Consider the following 21,480-nt stretch of genomic DNA (forward strand, 5'->3'; position numbering starts at 1 on the left):
TGGGGGTCCCCAGGGGCCCGTAGTTCCCCAGGGCCCCGGATGACAACCTCCCTTTTTTTATAAAAAAAATATTTTTTTTATATATTTCTTTATTTATTTTATTATATATATATATAAAACATTTTTTTTTTTTTTTTAGGGGTGAGGAGGTCCCCAGGGGCCCGGAGGCTCCCAGGGCCCCAGATGGCAACCCCTTTTATTTATTTATTTTTAAATAAAAAAATATTTTTTTTTTAATATATTTTTATTTTATTTTTTATTAAGGGGCCCATTTTTTTTTTTAGAGTTTTTTTTATTAAAGGGACAGTTTTTTTTAGGGGTCCCCAGGGGCCCGGAGGCCCCCAGGGCCCCAGATGGCAACCCCTTTTTTTTATTTATTTTTAAATAAAAAAATATATATTTTTTTAATATAAGTTTATTTTATTTTTTATTAAAGGGACAATTTTTTTAGAGGTTTTTTTATTAAAGGGACAATTTTTTTAGGGGTCCCCAGGGGCCCGGAGGCCCCCAGATGGCAACCCCCCTTTTTTATTTATTTTTAAATAAAAAAAAATATATTTTTTAAATATATTTTTATTTTATTTTTTATTAAAGGGACAATTTTTTTAGAGGTCTGGGGGTCCCCAGGGGCCCGTAGTTCCCCAGGGCCCCGGATGACAACCTCCCTTTTTTTATAAAAAAAATATTTTTTTATATATTTCTTTATTTATTTTATTATATATATATATATATATATATATATATATATATATATATATATATATATATAAAATATATTATTATTATTATTAAAGGACCCAGAGGTCCCCAGGGCCCTGGATGGCAACCCCCCTTTTTTTATAATTTTTTTTCATATTATTTTATTTCTTTTATTTCTTTTTATTTATTTTTTATATATATATATATATATTTTATAACATAGTATGCAAAGTACTAAACACTGGCCCCCCTATTTCAGTACAGCCCTGCGCTTAGGATGAATCTCAAAATCCAGGAAAAATAAAATCTGTTTAAAATAGAACACAATATAAACAATGATAGCAGCTGCTTAAGTAAAATAGTCCATGTGAAAAAGCAGAAAGATAAAAACATGCCCGTACAGAGCTTGTATATAGTCCTGCAGCAGCGCTGCAAACCCCTGGTTTGTTGTGTATGCTGTGTAGAATGACCAGATCAGAAGAATCAATGATATGTGCTCCAATCACCAAAAAGGAATTCACCACGTGGGGGGATATGGGGTCCCCTTCGGGGGAAAGCACTCACCAGATGGTTACTTTAAAATTTCCGAGTGGAGCGCATAACGTCACTTCCGGTCGGGATGCTGGATAGCAGCGCTCTGACGTTTCGTCCGTTCGGACTTTCTCTAAGAGCACTCAGAGCGCTGCTATCCATCATCCCGACCGGAAGTGACGTTATGCGCTCCACTCGTTGAGGAAACCAGGAAGTAAGCTGCAGGAAGGTCATCCAAGCGGTCTTCAGGGGTCCTAATAACAGTGAGAGTGGCACTAACACCCACATACATTTTATATTTCTGCCTGACCATTTCACAAATCTGTTACGCATGTTGTCTTAAGGGGATACGCTTTTATATGTTTTTGGGTAACATTAAACATTATCAAAACTATATTGCGCTATGTGGATTTTTCCTTCCCTTACATAACTGCCATTACCTGGAGAGTGAAAATTACACAGTGATCAAGGAGATAGAGCGGTATGCTGATTCAATCCACCATCTGACAGTGACATGTTACACTGAAACGCTGTTTTAAAGTAACCATCTGGTGAGTGCTTTCCCCGAAGGGGACCCCATATCCCCCCACGTGGTGAATTCCTTTTTGGTGATTGGAGCACATATTATTGATTCTTCTGATCTGGTCATTCTACACAGCACACACAGCAAACCAGGGGTTTGCAGCGCTGCTGCAGGACTATATACAAGCTCTGTACGGGCGTGTTTTTATCTTTCTGCTTTTTCACATATTTTATAACATCCCCAGTTTGCTCTTCCCGAGGCTGACTTCTTCATGTCCTGCTCCTCAAGGTATGTCACTGTTTGCTAATCTATATTGTATATAGAAGTTTTCTGTAGAGTGTGCCCAAAGTCTTTATAATATTTGATGATTCACTGCAGGTCTGGTCAGTGTTTTAAAAGGTTCCTCTATTTTACACATGGCATGGCATGGGGGTCACAGCACCGTCTGTCCATTCTGCTTTAGCACCATGGGACCCCATGCCATGCCATGTGTAAAATAGAGGAACTCTTTAAATCACAGACCAGACCTGCAGTCCAGGCTGAGTAAGGCCTCAGAGCAGATGGCATTACTGTCTGTATTTAACTGCTTGATGGGCTTATTTTGGGCCTGGCTGGTTCACATGTATGTGTTTTGGCGGCCCACTTTTGCGCAGGCACAGCAGCCCATTCATTTGAATGGGACGCCATGCCTGCATTTCATGCAAAGAAAAGCACATGCCTCATGTAATAGGCTGCGCACACGGCACGCCTATGCCCATCAAGCACTGAAATACAGCACTGTCTGTCCATTCTGCTGTCTGCTGTGACTTATCTGCAGTTCCCGCACTGTCAAACTTGCTGCATTTTTAGACGTTTAGGTCACGCTTTTAAAAGTACAGTGCGTTTGTGTGTGCAAGAACTGCAGGTAAGTAGCATGGTGCAAGAACTGCAGGTAAGTAGCATGGTGCAAAAGCAGAATGGATTTCAAGGCAACTGTATTTTTAAAATGCTGAATGCACCTTTTTTCTGCAGGAAACAAAGGCATGGCAGCCCATTCAAATCAATGGGCTGCTGTACCTGCACAAATGAGGACCACCAAAACATACATGTGAACCAGCCAGGCCCAAAATAAGCTGGAGGGGGGCCCAAAAAAAATGTTTGCCCAGGGCCCAAACCATATTAAAGACGGCCCTGCCCCCTGCCTTCACCCCCCTCTGTGGTGCCACAATCTCCCCTTGCCTCCAATCTCCCCCAGGCTCCCTGCCTCCAATCACCCCCTGCTTCCATCGTCCCCTGCCTCCACCCCCCTCTGCGGTGCCACCAACAACCCCTGTCTACATCCCCACCCTCTGCAATGCCACCAACACCCCCTGCCACTAACACCCCCTGCCTCCAATCACCCCCTGCCTCCATCGTCCCCTGCCTCCATCCCCCTCTGTGGTGCCACCAACAACCCCTGCCTCCAATCACCCCCTGCCACTAACACCCCCTGCCTCCAATCACCCCCTGCCACTAACACCCCCTGCCTTCAATCTCCCCCAGGCCCCTGCCTCCAATCACCCCCTGCCTCCATCCCCCTCTGCGGTGCCACCAACAACCCCTGTCTCCATCCCACACCCTCTGGGTTGCCACCATCCCCCTCTGCGGTGCCACCATCACACCCTGCCACTAACACCCCCTGCCTCCAATCACCCCCTGCCACTAACACCCCCTGCCTTCAATCTCCCCCAGGCCCCTGCCTCCAATCACCCCCTGCCTCCATCCCCCTCTGCGGTGCCACCAACAACCCCTGTCTCCATCCCACACCCTCTGGGTTGCCACCATCCCCCTCTGCGGTGCCACCATCACACCCTGCCACTAACACCCCCTGCCTCCAATCTCCCCCAGGCCCCCTGCCTCTAATCACCCCTGCCTCTAATCACCCCTGCCTCTAATCACCCCTACCTCCATCGTCCCCTGCCTCCATCTCCAAAAATGCACCGGAACGCACCAAAACGCGTTAAAAACATGCATCTGGAACGGATCTGGAGTGCGTTTTTGTGGTGTGAACCAGCCCTTATCCTAATGGCGGCCTGTATCTTATATGTAAGCTTTGACCACGCCCATAGTTATATTTATAGCATTTAAAAAAAAAATCAATTGAATGAAGTAGGGAATGGTTAAACGCATGTCATTTTTTTTTGTGTTCCACCTTTTTTTCCTACTGGGGAGATTTCCCTTCATTCCTGTTCTGGAAAAAAAAAAAAAAAAACAACAGAAAGGGATCTATTGAAAAAACATTGGTTGGACGAATGTCCTGCATATTCAGGCATGCTGCACTCATTCTGGCTGTAGTTTCTCCAACAGATATATTCATCTAATCATTAGCGCCATCTAGTGGCTGACATGCAGTATATTTTCTCATGGAGGCATTTCAGAAAACGATACTAGATGAAGCTGAGGGCCATCGGGATTATCCACTCTCCCGGTACGGGCATTTTTACCCCCTTCAGATTCCAGCACTGTCGCATTTTGAATGACAATTGCGCTGTCATGCAACACTGCACCCAAATTTAGATTTTTATCATTTTTTTTTAGACAGACAGAGCTTTCTTTTGGAGGTATTTAATCACCACTGGGTTTTTTTTATTTTTTGCTAAACAAACTAAAAAAGTCCGAAAATGTTTCTTCTGTTCTGGTATAAGATTTTGCAAATAAGTAATTTTTCTTGAGGCTGCACTGATGGACATTGATGGGCACTCATGAGGTGGCACTGATGAGGCTGCATTGATGGGCACTGATGAGGCTGCACTGATGGGCACTGATAGGCTGTATTGATGGGCACTGATAGGCTGCACTGATGGCCACTGATAGGCTGCATTGATGGGCACTGATGAGGCTGCACTGATGTGCGCTGATGAGGCTTCATTGTTGGGCAATGATAGGCTGCACTGATGGGCTGCATTGATGGGTCCTGATGAGGCTGCACTGATGGGTCCTGAAAGGCTGCATTGATGTGCGCTGATGAGGCTGCATTGATGGGCACTGATAGGCTGCACTGATGGGCTGCATTGATGGGCACTAATGAGGCTGCACTGATAGGTTTCATTGATGGGTCCTGATAGGCTGCATTGATGTGCGCAGATGAGGCTGCATTGATGGGCACTGATGAGGCTGCATTGATGGGCACTGATGAGGCTGCAGTGATGGGCACTGAGAGGCTGTACTGATGGGCCCTGATAGGCTGCATTTATGGGCACTGATGAGGCTGCACTGATGAGGCTGAACTGATGACCAATGATAAGCTGCACTGCTGGGCACTGATGAGGCTGCACTTATAAGGTATTAACCCTTTATCGGCCGCTAGCGGGGGTTAATACCGCACCGCTATCGGCCGAATCCCGCGGCAATTCCGACGGTATAGTGCCGCTATTTTAAGCGGCGCTATACCGTCACCGCGCCTCCCGCCCCAGTGTGAAAGGGGCCTAAAGCGAGAGGAAATCTCTCTGGAACCCTCATTTCCTCTCACTTTGGAGTCCATTTATAAAACATTTGTGTATTCCGTACAAACTTTTAGACGTGTGCAATTCGTTTTGTTCCGAATTTGTATTTCTCCAAATTTTGACAACTCGGTTAATTCAGAAATATCCGAATTAACAAAAATATATTCTATAAATAAATTCGTAAATCCGTAGATTCGTACATTCGGATTTCAAAAATCCGTAAATTCAGAAATTCAAAAATCCGTAAATTCGGAAATACCAAAAATCGGAAATTCAAAATTCGAAAATTCAATAACCCGAAAATTTTAAAATCCGAAGATAAGAATGAGAATCCATGAATTCAAAAACCTGAAAATTCTAATATCTGAAATAACTAACTAATAAAACCTCAACTATTAATAACTAATAAAATTAAGATAAATTCGTATTTGTTACGGTCACTAACAGCCAAATTTGAAAGGAAATACCAATACCTATCATTTATTAGTTATTTATTATTAGTTAGTTAGATATTATTTTGAATTTTCGGGTTTTCAAATTTTCGGATTTTCTAATTTCCCAAATTTCCGAATTTCAGATTTTTCACATTCATGGATTTTCGAATTTACGATTTCCCAGATTTTGGGATTTTTTTCGAATTTACGGATTTTCGAATTGACGAATTTTTACGAATTTATGAATTTCGATCACAACGAATGATCTGAAAAAAAAATAAAAATAAACAAATTAAAACGAAAACAAACTAATTTTTCAGCAATACACATCTCTACAAACTTTGGGCCAAATCCACATAGAAATGGATCGGCGCAGCTTATCAGAGATACGCTACGCCGCTGTATCTTACCTGGCTTTAAGTCGAATCCAGGAAGATTTTGCGCCGTAAGTTACGGCGGCATAGTGTATTTCTGGCGGCGGAATTCAAATCGACGATTAGGGGGGGTGATTCATTTAAATGAAGCGTGTACCCGCGCTGATTGAACTGCGCATACTCCGTTTCGAAATTTTCCGCCGTGCTTTGCGCAACGACGTCATTTTTTGAACTTAGATGTGACTTACGTCCATCCCTATTCACGGACGACTTACGCAAAAAAAAAAAAAAATTCAAATTTCGACGCGGGAACGACGGCCATACTTAACATGGCAAGTCTATCTATACGCCGCAAAATAGCAGCTTTAACTATATGCCGGAAAAAGAGAATGCGACGGCGGCGCGTACGTTCGTGGATCGTCGGAAAAAGCTCATTTGCATACCCGACGCGGAAAACAAAGCAAACTCCACCCAGCGGACGCCAAAGTATTGCATCTACGATCCGAAGCCGTACGCCTGTCAGATCTAACCCAGATGCCGTCGTATCTTGGTTTGAGGATTCAAACTAAAGATACGACGCGGGTAATTTGAAAGTACGCCGGCGTATCAGTAGATACGCCGGCGTACTCTCTCTCTGGATCTGGCCCTTTGACCCTAATTTTTCTGCTTCAACCCTAGCATTGTCATCGCTATCTATTGGCTAAACTGTGATACAGTTTTCTGAAACCCCTCAACAAGAAAAGGAGGAGATATACTACATTTTGGCCAGTAGATGGCGGTAATGATCATAGGGATTCATCTATTACAGAAATAACAGCCAAAATTTGTACAGCATGTGTGACATTTGTCCAATGAATGTTAACCACTTGCTTACTGGGCTGGCGAAATTTCAGCTTCCGGCACTGCGTCGCTTTAACTGACAATTGCGCGGTCGTGCGACGTGGCTCCCAAACAAAATTTACGTCCTTTTTTCCCCACGAGTAGAGCTTTCTTTTGGTGGTATTTGATCACCTCTGCGGTTTTTATTTTTTGCGCTATAAACAAAAAAAGAGCGACAATTTTGAAAAAAAAAATCAATATTTTTTACTTGTTGCTATAATAAATATCCCAATTTAAAAAAAAAAAAACATTTTTTTTCTCAGTTTAGGCCGATACGTATTCTTCTACATATTTTTGGTAAAAAAAAAATCGCAATAAGCGACTGGTTTGCGCAAAAGTTATAGCGCCTACAAAATAGGGGACAGAATTTTTATTTTTATTTTTTTTACTAGTAATGGCGGCGATCTGCGATTTTTATTGGGACTGCGACATTATGGCGGACACATCGGACACTTTTGACACATTTTTGGCACCATTCACATTTATACTGCAATCAGTGCTATAAATATGCACTAATTACTGTATAAATGTGACTGGCAGGGAAGGGGTTAACACTAGGGGGTGAGGAAGGGGTTAAATGTGTAGCCTAGTGAATGTTCTAACTGTGGGGGGGAGGGGACTGACTGGGGGAGGTGACCGATGCTGTGTCCCTATGTACAAGGGACACAGATCGGTCTCCTCTCTCCCTGACAGGACGTGGATCTCTGTGTTTACACACACAGATCCACGTCCTTGTCTGTGTAACCGCCGATCGCGGGTGCCTGGCGGACATCGCGGCCGCCAGGCATGCGCATCGGCATCTCAGTGATGCGGCGGGCAGGCGGCGCTCGTGCGCCCCCAGTGGCTGGAGGCCGTATACAGATGGCCTCCCGGCAATTGGGATTCACACTGTGGCCGTAAAAAGTCGTACGGCCGGCAGGAAGTGCTTAAATAATTAACCACTTCAACACCGCGCCTATTCTGACACTTCTCTCCTTCATGTAAAAATCATAATTTTTTTGCTCAAAAATTAGTCAGAACCCCCAAACATTATATATATATATATATATATATATATATATATATACATATATTTAGCAGTCACCCTAGGGAATAAAATGGCGGTCATTGCAAGTTTCTATCTCGCACGGTACTTGCGCATTCATTTTTCAATTGCTTTTTTTTGTGGAAAAAGTTTCATGATTAAAAAAATAACAAAACAGTAAAGTTAGCCCAATTTTTTGGTATAATGTGAAAGATGATGTTACGCCGAGTAAATAGATACCTAACATGTCACGCTTTAAAATTGCGCACACCCATGGAATGGCGCCAAACTTCGGTACTTAGAAATCTCCATAGGCGACGGTATAATTTTTTTTCTTACAGGTTACTATTTTCGAGTTACAGAGGAGATCTAGTACTAGAATTATTGCTGACGCTCTAACGCACACGGCGATACCTCACATATGGGTTTGAACGGCGTTTACATATGTGGGCGGGACTTACATGCGTGTTTGCTTCTGAGCACAAGCTACCGGGGATAGGGACGTTATAACAAAAAAAAAATTGAATTAATTTTTTTTTTACTTAATTTTTTATTTTTTTACACTTTTCTTTACATTTTTATTTTTTTGATCACTTTTATTTCTATTATAAGGAATGTAAACATCCCTTGTAATAGGAATCTATTGTGACAGGTCCTCTTTATGGAGAGAGGCGGGGTCAATAAGACCTCACATCTCTCCTCCAGGCTGGAAAGCATGAGATCGGGAAGACAAAATTCACAGATCTCATGCTTTCAGCCGCGATTGCGGCTTTGTTTACTTCCGGGTACCCGGGCGCGACGTCACAACGTTGCGCCCGGGCCTTATATGGTCATAGAGATGACTGGTGACCATCTGGTCACCGGAAATCTCTATCGTCGTGAGCTGGCGCCAGCCAATTCATTCTCCGGGCCCCCGATGGCACGGGAGAGCCCGGAAAAGCAGAGCCCAGAGATACGCTACGCCGCCGTATCTTAACTGGCTTTAAATCGAATCCAGGAAGATTTTGCGCCGTAAGTTACGGCGGCATTGTGTATTTCTGGCGGCGGAATTCAAATCGGCGATTAGGGGGCGTGATTCATTTAAATGAAGCGCGTCCCCGCGCCGATTGAACTGCGCATTTCCCGCCGTGCTTTGCGCGAAATGACATCGCAACGACGTCATTTTTTGAACTTAGACGTGACTTACATCCATCCCTATTCACGGACGACTTACGCAAAAAATAAAAAAAATTCAAAATTCGATGCGGGAACGACGGCCATACTTAACATGGCAAGTCTATCTATACGCCGCAAAATAGCAGCTTTAACTATACGCCGGGAAAAGCAGACTAGAGACGACGTAAGAGAATGCGACGGCCGCGCTTACCATCGTGGATCGACGGAAAAAGCTAATTAGCATACCCGACGCGGAAAATTACGCGAACTCCACCCAGCTGGCACCGAAGTATTGCACCTACGATCCGAAAGCGTACGAAGCCGTACGCCTGACGGATCGAAGCCAGAAGCCGTCGTATCTTGGTTTGAGGATTCAAACTAAAGATACGACGCGGCAAATTTGAAAGTACGCCGGCGTATCAATAGATATACCGGCGTACTCTGTCTGTGAATCTGGCCCAAAGTTTTTCCAACTTCATCATTAAACACGACGTTGCCCACACACCATCGTTTTTCAAAAATGATGAACAAAGCGCGGTGACGTACAACACGTACGGTGTTAGTAAAAGACGATTCGCGCTTTTCTGTCTGTTACAGCGTGATGAATGTGCTTACTCCATTATCCATTAACTGTAGTTTTACCAGAACGAGCGCTCCCGTCTCATAACTTGCTTCTGAGCATGCGCGGGTTTAAAACGTCGTTTTAGCCCACACACGATCATTTTTTACAACCCGAAAAAATGATGTTTAGCCCACACACGATCATTTTAAATGACGTTTTTAAAATGTCGTTTTTTTCATCACAAAAAACGACCGTGTGTACGCGGCATAAGACTTGCGATCTCATCTAAAAAAAAAAAAAAAGTCGACCTTAGACTTGCGATCTTGTTTAAAAAAATTAAATAAAATCGCCCTTATGCCACGTACACACGGTCATTTTTTTGTCTTGTAAAAAAACGTTGGGCCAAATTCACATACATTTAGATAGGCGCAGCGTATCAGAGATACGCTACGCCGCCGTATCTTACCTGGCTTTAAGTCGAATCCAGGAAGATTTCGCGCCGTAAGTTACGGCTGCGTAGTGTATTTCTGGCGGCGGAATTCAAATCGGCGATTAGGGGGCGTGATTCATTTAAATGAAGAGCGTCCCCACGCCGATTGAGCTGCGCATGCTCCGTTTCGAAATTTCCCGCCATGCTTTGCGCAAAATGACATCGCAACGACGTCATTTTTTGAACTTAGACGTGACTTACGTCCATCCCTATTCACGGACGACTTACGAAAAAAAAAAAAAAAAAAAACTATTTGACGCGGGAACGACGGCCATACTTAACATGGCAAGTCTATCTATACGCCGCAAAATAGCAGCTTTAACTATACGCCGGAAAAAGCCGACTAGAGACGACGTAAGAGAATGCGACGGCCGCGCGTACGTTCGTAAATCGTCGGAAAAAAACTAATTTGCATACCCGACGCGGAAAACGACGCAAACTCCACCCAGCGGGCGCCGAAGTATTGCATCTACGATCCGAAGGCGTACGAAGCCATACGCCTGTCGGATCTAACCCAGAAGCCGTCGTATCTTGGTTTGAGGATTCAAACTAAAGATACGACGCGGGTAATTTGAAAGTATGCCGGCGTATCAATAGATACGCCGGCGTACTCTCACTGTGGATCTGGCCCAAAGTTTTTCTAACTTCATCATTAAACACGACGTTGCCCACACACCATCGTTTTTCAAAAATGATGAACAAAGCGCGGTGACGTACAACACGTACGACGGCACTCTAAAGGGGAAGTTCCATTCGCCTTTGGGCTGCTTTAGCTGATTCCGTGTTAGTAAAAGACGATTCGCGCTTTTCTGTCTGTTACAGCGTGATGAATGTGCTTACTCCATTATGAACGGTAGTTTTACCAGAACGAGCGCTCCCGTCTCATAACTTGCTTCTGAGCATGCGCGGGTTTAAAACGTCGTTTTAGCCCACACACGCCCATTTTTTACAACCCGAAAAATGACATTTTTTAAAACGACGTTAAAAATGCAGCATGTTCGAAAAAAAAGTTTGACGTTTTTTCAGATACTGAAAAACGATGTGCAGCCCAGCCCACACACGATCATTTTAAATGACGTTTTTTAAAAACAATGTTTTTTTCATGCCGAAAAATTATCGTGTGTACGCGGAATTAGACTTGCGATCTTGTCTAAAAAATAAATAAATCGCCCTAATGTTTAAAACTATGGGGCAGATCCACAGAGAGAGTACGCCGGCGTATTTACTGATACGCCGGCGTACTTTCAAATTTCCTGCGTCGTATCTTTGTTTTCAATCCTGAAAACAAGATACAACGGCATCTGGGTTAGATCTGACAGGCGTACGTCTTCGGATCTAAAATGCAATTCTTCGGCGTCCGCTGGGTGGCGTTCCCTTTGTTTTCCGCGTCGAGTATGCAAATTAGCTATTTCCGACGATCCACGAACGTACGAGCGGCCGCCGCATTCCTTTATGTCGCCTGTAGTCGGCTTTTTCCGGCGTATAGTTAAAGCTGCTGTTTCGTGACGTATAGTTAGACCTGCCATGTTAAGTATGGCCGTCGTTCCCGCGTTTATTTAGAATTTTTTTTTTTTTTTGCGTAAGTCGTTCGTGAATCGGAATGGACGTAATTCACGTCTATGTTAAAAAAATTACGTCCTTGCGACGTCATTTTGCGCAATGCACGGCGGGAAATTTAGGGACGGCGCATGCGCAGTTCATTCGGCGCGGGGACACGCTTCATTTAAATGAAACACGCCCCCTAATCGCCGATTTGAATTACGCGCCGTTACGCCGCCAGAGATAGACTACGCCGCCGTAACTTACGGCGCAAAATCTTTATGGATTCGAGCCAAGGACAAGTAAGTTACGGCAGCGTAGCGTATCTCTGATACGCTGCGCGGGTGCAGATCTCTGTGGATCTGCCCCTATGTTTTTAAACCCACGCATGCTCAGAAGCAAGTTATGACGCGAGCTTGAATGGAACAGAGTGCCGCCGTACGTGCTGAACGTAACCGCGCTTTGCTAGAGCATTTTGAAAAAACGATGGTGTGTAGGCAACGTCGTTTTTTAAAATGAAGTTTGAAATGAAGTTTTTTTTCATGAGAAAAAATGACGTTTTTTTAATCACAAAAAACGACCGTGTGTACGCGGCATGAGACTTGCGATCTCGTCTAAAATAAAGAAGAAAAAGAGAAGAGAGGGAATGAATGGACGTGTGTGCAGGAAATGTTGCTGCCTGCTCGGGGAGAGGGGCTGTGCTGCCTGTCAGTTGATGCTGCAGTCATCCACCAGAGCTGTGTCCTTGGCAAAGGCACAGAGTGACCTTGGATGTGTACGGGGATTGGGGATGGGGGGGGGATTCCTCAATGTGCTCCACTCTGATCAGGGGGACAATGAAGGACACGTGCGCTGATTGCCGCACACACACACACACACACACTGCACTGATTGCGGAGGCTGGGAGATGCGATCAGTCACATAGCACAAGCCAGGCACGTCTCTGTGTATCTGCATAGCCTGCCTTGGGTGACACCGATGCAGCAGCAGTAGCAGCAGCACCCCGGGGCACTTGCAGCATGCCCGTCACTCATCCACAAGATCAAGCCTGCAGAGTGGAGTACATCATTACAAGCAGGCTGGTTTAAAAGGAAAAAAAGGTGGGGGGTGGGAGAGAGAGAGAGAGGAGAAGCCACCCATAGAGAGGTCTGCCAGGGATCTGCATGTATCCCACCCCTCCAAAGGGGGAGAGCAGCCTGCTTTTGCATGTTGCCCACGTCTTGGGCTCTTGGAAACTTTACCCTGGGCTCCCCGGAGGAGGAGGCTGCACAATGGGGCACCTTGTCCTGGCCGAGGGGCTCGTCATGCTTACACTGTGATCAACAAGGAAGCCTTCCCTGCTGCAGCCCAGCCATAAATACACAGGGGGCCAGTGATTGTACCACCGACCCTCCTGACCCCCACACCTCCCCCCATCCTTCTCCATGGGGTACGCAGACCCCTCTTCTGGCAGAGACCTGCTGGGCAACAGAACTTTGTTCTTCATCTTCATCTGCGCCTTCGCCCTGGTGACCTTGCTGCAACAGATCCTGTATGGCAGGAACTACATCAAGAGGTGAGAGCGACTTAAGGGTGGGCATGCATTGACCCTGGTGGGGCAAGAGTTGACCCTTTCCTTGTGCTGGTGGGCATGCATTGACCTTCTTCTTTCCCTGGTGGGCCAGTGCCACCAGCACAGGACAGCAAGATAACTCATCACCCCTCCGACCCAATACTACCGTAATAGGTGTTTCAGAGGTTTATTTGTACTCATACTTATTATTATTATTATTATTATTATTATTATTACTATTATGTATGTGTTACATTAACCACCTTCTTTCCCTGGTGCACCAGTGCCACCAGCACAGATCTTGGGCAGCAAGATAACTCATCACCTCTCCGACCCAATACTACCGTAATAGGTGTTTCAGAGGTTTATTTGTACTCATACTTATTATTATTATTATTATTATTATTATTATTATTATTATTATTATTACTATTATGTATGTGTTACATTAACCACCTTCTTTCCCTGGTGCACCAGTGCCACCAGCACAGGTCTTGGGCAGCAAGATAACCCATCACCTCTCCGACCCAATACTACTGTAATAGATGTTTGAGAGGTTTATTTGTACTCATACCTATTATTATTATTATTATTATTATTATTATTATTATTATTATTATTTCTATTACTATTATTTGTTACAATAACCACCTTCTTTCCCTGGTGGGCCAGTGCCAACAGCACAGGTCTTGGGCAGCAAGGTAACCCATCACCTCTCCGACCCAATACTACTGTAATAGATGTTTGAGAGGTTTATTTGTACTCATACTGATTACTATTATTATTATTTGTATTACTATTATGTGTTACATTAACCACATTCTTTCTCTGGTGGGCCGATGCCAACCGCCCAAGTCCTGGGCAGCAAGGTAACATATCACCTCTCCAACCCAATACCACTGTAATAGGTGTTTGAGAGGTTTATTTGTACTTATACTGATTACTATTATTATTATTTGTATTACTATTATGTGTTACATTAACCACCTTCTTTCCCTGCTGGACCAGTGCCACCAGCACAGGTCTTGGGCAGCAAGATAACCCATCACCTCTCAGAACCAATACTACCGTAATAGATGTTTGAGAGGTTTATTTGTACTCATACTGATTATCATTATTATTATTATTACTATTATGTGTTACAAAAACCATCTTCTCTCCCTGGTGGGCCAATGCCAACAGCCCAAGTCTTGGGCAGCAAGATAACCCATCACCTCTCAGACCCAATACTACCGTAATAGATGTCTGAGAGGTTTATTTGTACTCATACTGATCATTATATTTATTATTATTTATTACATTAACCACCTTCTTTCCCTGGTGGGTCAGTGCCAACAGCATAGGTTTTGGGCAGCAAGGTAATATTGCCCCCATAACCACCCCTCTATAATTGTAAAAAGTGGGGTAAAATGTTTATTTGTACTCATGTGGATTGTTATTGTTATTATTATTATTGTTACGTGTTACATTAAATACATTCTTTCCCTGGTGGGCCAGTGCCAACAGCACAGGTCTTGGGCAGAAAGGTAATCCATAACCTCTCTGAGTTTATGGATTGCTTTGAGGCGATTTAGTTCGCATTTGTAGCGCAATATAAGTTACTCACTCATTACTATTGTTATAGGTGTTTGAGAGGTTTATTTGTACTCATACTGAATATCATTATTATTATTATTATTGTTGTTGTTGTTGTTATTATTATGTGTTACAGTAACCACCTTCTTTCCCTGGTGGGCCAGTGCCAACAGCATAGGTTTTGGGCAGCAAGGTAATATTGCCCTTCATCACCACCCTTCTATTATTCTAAAAGGGGTGTAAAATGTTTATTTGTACTCATGGATTATTATTATTATTATTGTTACGTATATTAAATACCGTCTTTCCCTGGTGGGCCAGTGCCAACAGCACAGGTCTTTGGTAGCAACGTTACCCATCACTTCCTCAACCCAATACTACTCTAATGCCGCGTACACACGATCGGAATTTTCCGTCGGAAAAACCTTGGATGTTTTTTCAGACGGAATTCGGCTCAAGCTTGGCTTGCATACACACAGTCACACAAAAGTTCTCTGAACTTTTGACCGCCAAGAACACGGTGACAACACTACGACGAGCGGAGAAAATGCTAGACGATCAAATTTTCCATCGGAAAATTTGAGAACCAGCTCTGAATCTTTTGTTGGTGGAAATTTAGACAGCAAAAGTCCGATGGAGCCTACACACGGTCTGAATTTCCGTTCAAAAGCTCACATCGGACTTTTGCTGTCAGAATTTCCGATCGTGTGTACGGGGCATTTTAGGTGTTTAAGATGTTGATTTGTACTTGTCGGAATTGTTATTAGTATGTATTATATTAACCGCCTTCTTTCCTTGTGTGAGTGCCACCAGCATAGGTCTTGGGCAGCAAGATAATAGTGCCCCATAACCACCCCTCAATTATTGAAAAAGGGGATTTAAAATGTTTCTTTGTATTTATATGGATTTTTAATATTGTTAATAATAATAATAATAATATTATTATTATTATTATGTTTTTCATTAACCACTTTCTTTCCCTGGTGGGCCAGTGCCACTAGCACAGGTCTTCTGCAGCAAGGTCACTTCTTCAACCCAATACTTCTCTAATAATAATTATAATAGATGGTTAAGATGTTTATTTGTAGTCATGGGGTTTATTTTTATTATTATTATTATTATTATTTTACAGGATTTATATAGCGCCAACAGTTTGCGCAGCGCTTTACAACATCAGGGAAGACAGTACAGTTACAATACAATTCAATACAAGAGGGATCAGAGGGCCCTGCTTGTTAGAGCTTACAATCTAGAAGGGAGGGTCAAGTGGAACAAAGGGTAGTTAGCTGTGGGGGGTGATCAGATGGACAAAATTAAAATACAGTTGTTAGATGTGGGTAGAATAGGCTTCTCTGTAAAGGAGGGTTTTCAGGGATCCTCTAAAAGCTAATAGAGAAGGAGATAGACGGACAGATTGGGGTAAGGAGTTCCATAGGCTTGGAGAGGCTCTGGAAAAGTCCTGGAGACGAGCATGGGAGGAGGTGATGAGAGAGCTAGAGTGCAGGAGGTCTTGAGAAGAACGAAGAGAACGATTAGGTTGGTATTTAGAGACTAGGTCAGTGATGTAGCGGGGGCAGAGTTGTGGATGGCTTTGTAGGTAGTAGTTAGTATTTTGAATTTAATTAGTTGGGCGAGCGGAAGCCAGTGGAGGGATTGACAGAGAAGCAGCAGAGACAGAGCGGTTGGTAAGGTGGATGAGTCTGGCAGCAGCATTCATGATGGACTGAAGGGGGGATAGAGTATGCAGCGGAAAGCCAATGAGAAGGGAGTTGCAGTAATCGAGGCGAGAGATGACCATGGAGTGAATTAAGAGCTTTGTTGTGTCATTGGTTAGAAAGGGGCGTATTTTGGAGATGTTGCGGAGGTTGAGGCGGCAAGATTTGGACAGTGATTGGACGTGGGCCTTGAAGGAGAGTTCAGAGTCCAGGACTACTCCTAGGACCTTGGCATGTGGGGATGGGCTTATGGTTGTGCCATCAATTTTGACAAAGAGATCAGGAGAAGAGGCACATGGGGGAGGAAAAATGATAAGTTCCGTTTTGGATAGGTTGAGTTTGAGGAAGTGGTGCGACATCCAAAGTGATATATCTGATAGTAAATTAGTGATGCGTGAGGAGAATGAAGGGGCGAGTTGAGGGGCAGAGAAATAGATTTGAGTGTCGTCAGCATAGAGATGGTGTTGGAAGCCATGGGAGGCTATAAGCTGACCCAGGGAGGAGGTGTAGATGGAAAATAGGAGGGGTCCAAGAACAGAACCTTGGGGGACCCCAACAGAGAAAGGAAGAGGAGAGGAGGAAGTAGAATTGTAAGTAACGCTAAAGGTACGGTTGGATAAGTAAGTAGAGAACCAGCGAAGAGTATGGTCACGGAGACCGAAGGTGTGGAGTTTTTTGAGGAGGAGTGGGTGGTCAACCGTATCAAAGGCAGCAGAGAGGTCCAGGAGTAGGAGTACGGAATAGTGTCCCTTAATTTTGGCCGTTAGTATATCGTTTGTTAGTTTTAGGAGAGCAGTTTCTGTGGAATGTTGAGGATGAAATCCAGACTGAAGGGGATCAAGAAGGTTATTATCAGCAAGGTGGACGCTCAGTTGGCTGTAGACTAGTTGTTCAAGGAGTTTGGATAAAAAGGGGAGCAGAGAGATGGGGCGTAGGTTGTCAAGATTGGATGGGTCCAGTGAGGGCTTTTTAAGTATGGGGCTGACTAGTGCATGTTTCAAAGAGTTAGGGAAGATGCCAGAAGAGAGGGAGAGATTGAAGATGTGGGTTAGAGAGTGTAGAATAGAGTCAGCATTTGTGAGGGAACAGGATCCAGAGGGCAGGTGGTAACATGGACATTAGTAAGTAATTTAGCAACCTCGTCTATAGTGGTGGGGTTGAAAGAGGGAAGTAATGATTGTACCTGTGGGCATGAGGTGTATAGCATGGAGGGTATCTGAACAGTAGAGATCTCCTCGCAAATTGTATCAATATTCTGTTTGAAGTGATTGGCGATCTCCTGGGCAGTGAGTGAGTTGGTGGGTGGAGGCAGTGAGGGACGAAGTAGAGAGTTGAAGGTAGAGAAGAGTTGACGGGGAAGGGATGATAAGTTTTTAATGAGGGTGATGAAATAGGTCTGCTTGGCAGTAAGGAGGCTGGAATTGTATTTTTGGAGGGCAGATTTATACTGGTCGAAATCTTTCTGGGACTTTGTCTTACGCCACAGGCGCTCGAGAGCACGGCTGTGTTTTTTCATACTTTTAGTATCATCTGTTTGCCAGGGTTGAAGGGGACAGGGCCTTATTCTGCGTGTAGTGAGGGGGGCCAGTCTGTCCAGTGAGGCTAGAAGTGAAGTGTTGTAGACAGAAGTGGCTAGGTGGGTGCAGGACAGGAGTGCGATTTTGTCTTAGAGGTGGTCAGTCGCAGAGTATAGGAGAGAAGGGTTGATATGGTGAAGGTTTCTACGAGAAACCGTTAGGCGTTTGGGCAGAGCCATCTTAAAAGCATCATGGGCCCCTGGGCAAAATAATGCTCTGGGGCCCCTACAATGGAGACAGTGCAGGTAAACCGAAATCAAGTAGGTAGGAGGTAGGGGATATCTAGGGTGTAGAGGGGTCAGAGTGCTGGGTGGATATCTGGGGTGTAGAGGGGAGCCCCAATTTCAGGGCAGCCCGGGGCTCAAGGACCAGCTGCTTTGGGGAAAGGGAAGGGGCCCTCCATGCAGCTGGGGCCCCTGGGCAATGCCCAGGTGTGCCCTCTCATTAAGACAGCCCTGCGTTTGGGTGGAGAGGAGGTGGAGGAGAAGGAGAGAGTGAAGTTAATAAGGTAGTGATCAGAGAGGGGGTAAGGATAGTTGGAGAGGTTGCATGGAGTGCAGAGGTGGGAATTGACAAGGTCAAGTGTTATTATTATTATTATTATTATTATTATTATCTGTTATATTAGCCACCTTCTTTGCCTGGTGGGCCAGTGCCAACAGCATAGGTCTTGGGCAGCAAGGTAATATGGCCTCCATCACGACCCTCTAATATTTGTAAAAAGGGTTACAAATATTTATTTGTACTCATATAGATTATTATTTTTATTTACAATACCCACATTCTTTCTCTGGAGGGCCAGCATAGGTCTTGGGCAGCAAAATATTATTGCCCCCATCACTACCCCTCTATTATTGATACAGGGGATTTAAAATGTTTATTTGTATTCATATGGATTTTTAATACTAAAAAAATAATAATAATAATAATAATAATAATTATTATGTGTTATATTAACCACCTTCTGTCCCTGGTGGGCCAGTGCCAACAGCATAGGTCTTCGACAGCAAGATTACTTCCATAACCCAATATTTTTCTAATATGTGTTTAAGATATTTATTTGTACTCATGTGGAATAATAATAATAATAATAATAATAATAATAATAATAATATGTGTTATATTAACCACCTTCTTTGCCTGGTAGGCCAGTGCCAACAGCATAGGTCATGGGCAGCAAGATAATTTGGTCCCCATCACCAACCCTCTAATATTGTAAAGGGGATATAAAATGTTTATTTGTACTCATATGGATCATTACTATTATTATTATCATGTGTTAAATGATCTACCCTCTTTCTCTGGTATGCCAACAGCATAGGCCTTGGGCAGCAAAGTAATATTCCCCACATCACCACCCCTCTGTTAATGTAAAAGGGATTTTTAAATGTTTATTTGTACTCATATAGATTAATGTTATTATCGTTGTTGTTGTTATTATTATTATTATTATTAATAATATTATGTGTTACATTAACCACATCTTTCCCTGGTGGGTCAGTGCCAACAGCATAGGTCTAGAGCAGAAAGGTAGTATTGCCCCCCATCATCACCACCCCTCCATTACTGTTAAAGGGGTTTAAAATGTTATTTTTTTTGTACTCATACAGTATAGACCGTTATTATTGTTAATATTATTTGTTACGTTAACCACCTTATTTTCGTGGTGGGCCAGTGCCAACAGCATAGGTCTTGGGTAGCAAGGTAGTATTACCCCCATTATCACTCCTCTATTACAAAAGGGGTTTAAAATGTTTATTTGTACTTGTATGGATTATTATTATTATTGTTGTTATTATTATTATTATTATTATTATTATCATCATGTGTTACATTGACTATGTTCTTTCCATGGTGAGCCAGTGCCAACAGCATAGGTCTTGGGCAGAAAAGTAGTATTACTTCCCACCACTACCACTATGCTACTGCAAATGTTTAAAATGTTTATTTGTACTTTTATGGATTGTTAATTTTATTATTATTATGTGTTACATTAACCACCATCTTTATCTGATGGCTATGAAGGGACCCTTTTCTGTTTCTGGTGGGCATGCATATATATCCTTCCTTCCAGGAGGGCCAGTGCCACCAGCTCAGGTCCTGGGCAGCAAAGTAACTTATCACCCACCTCTACTTCTGTAGTAGATGCTTAATGATATGTACAGATATGAATTGTCGTTATTGCTATTAATGTCTGTTACATTATCTATCTGTGGCTATACTCGGTTCTATCTTACACGGGCTAAAAATCTGTATGCACTGAAGCTTGGCATCTCTCATGGTAGACCCTTCCACTATTGTACTAGGTGTATGAATGTTTAGTGGCACAAATATGGATTGTTTGTATGATTTTTAATTATTGCTATTTTTATGTTACATACATAATAATAGTATTTTTATAATATTTTATTTAGTAAAGGTTAAATATACCTATTGGTCACAGTAGATGTGTATGTCACTGGTGATGAAGGGGAGGTCGCACTAAGTACTGACAGTTACATGCAGGGTTGTTTGTGAGTTCCAAGACCAGAGTCTCTAATAGAAAGGCAGTATGGAAGATGTACCCACTAATTGTTCTCTGTAATTTCATGGTGATAAGTGCCTATAGGATACAAGTGCCTATAGTGTACAAGTAGAAGGTTGTTTTTAGTGCTGGTGCCTATAGGATAGTGTAGAAGTAGAAGGTTGTTGGTAGTGCTGGTGCTCGGAGCCTTTGTCTGCAAGCGCTGATCTTTGCTGGACTTACGAACGCGCTCCCAGAACTCATTCATAAGTAGGGCACTTGCTGTATATGATGGGCTTGGGTGGTAGTAGTGGTGCCCACACAGCAGTGAGTGTGTTTGGTAGGATAGTAACATCATAAATGACATATTATAGCCAGCTGGGTTTTGGAGAGACTGGCACAAAGAACCAAAAAGCCCTCACTGCAGGTTGAGTGACAGTGTAGGAACAGAGAGATTGAACCATCTGATCTTGTCTTTTCTTGGAAAAGTAAAATTGGCCCTGTACCCTGAGTTTTTGGGGGTGCGCAAACAAACAAACAAAAAACATCAATTGTCGCCACTGTGCCCATTAAACGCCGCTAGTCCCCCCCCCCCCAATGCAGCCAGTTTCCCCTCAAATGCAGCCAGTTTCCCCCCAAATGCAGCCAGTTTCCCCTCAAATGCAGCCAGTTTCCCCCTCAATCCAGCCAGTTTACACTCAAATGCAGCCAGTTTCCCCCTCAAATGCAGCCAGTTTCCCCCCAAATGCAGCCAGTTTCCCCCTCAAATGCAGCCAGTTTCCCCCTCAAATGCAGCCAGTTTCCCCTCAAATGCAGCCAGTTTCCCCCTCAAATGCACCCAGTTTCCCCTCAAATGCAGCCAGTTTCCCCCTCAAATGCAGCCAGTT

The 21,480-nt window shown here is 43.6% G+C and overlaps 1 protein-coding gene across 2 annotated transcripts in view; it reads left to right on the forward strand.

Annotated features, from left to right (window-relative positions):
* The first annotated feature begins 12,549 nt into the window (after positions 1–12,549).
* The window catches only part of ST8SIA5 (ST8 alpha-N-acetyl-neuraminide alpha-2,8-sialyltransferase 5), a 125,908-nt gene continuing 116,977 nt past the window's right edge, over positions 12,550–21,480 (forward strand). For both annotated transcript variants that reach the window (XM_040336318.1, XM_040336326.1), the window contains exon 1: positions 12,550–13,226. In XM_040336318.1, coding sequence (XP_040192252.1) covers positions 13,096–13,226 — 131 coding nt within the window. In that variant the 5' untranslated portion in view covers positions 12,550–13,095. The remainder of the gene's footprint in view (positions 13,227–21,480) is intronic.

This window comes from Rana temporaria, chromosome 1, assembly GCF_905171775.1.
Source record: "Rana temporaria chromosome 1, aRanTem1.1, whole genome shotgun sequence".
Taxonomy (NCBI): Eukaryota; Metazoa; Chordata; class Amphibia; order Anura; family Ranidae; genus Rana; species Rana temporaria.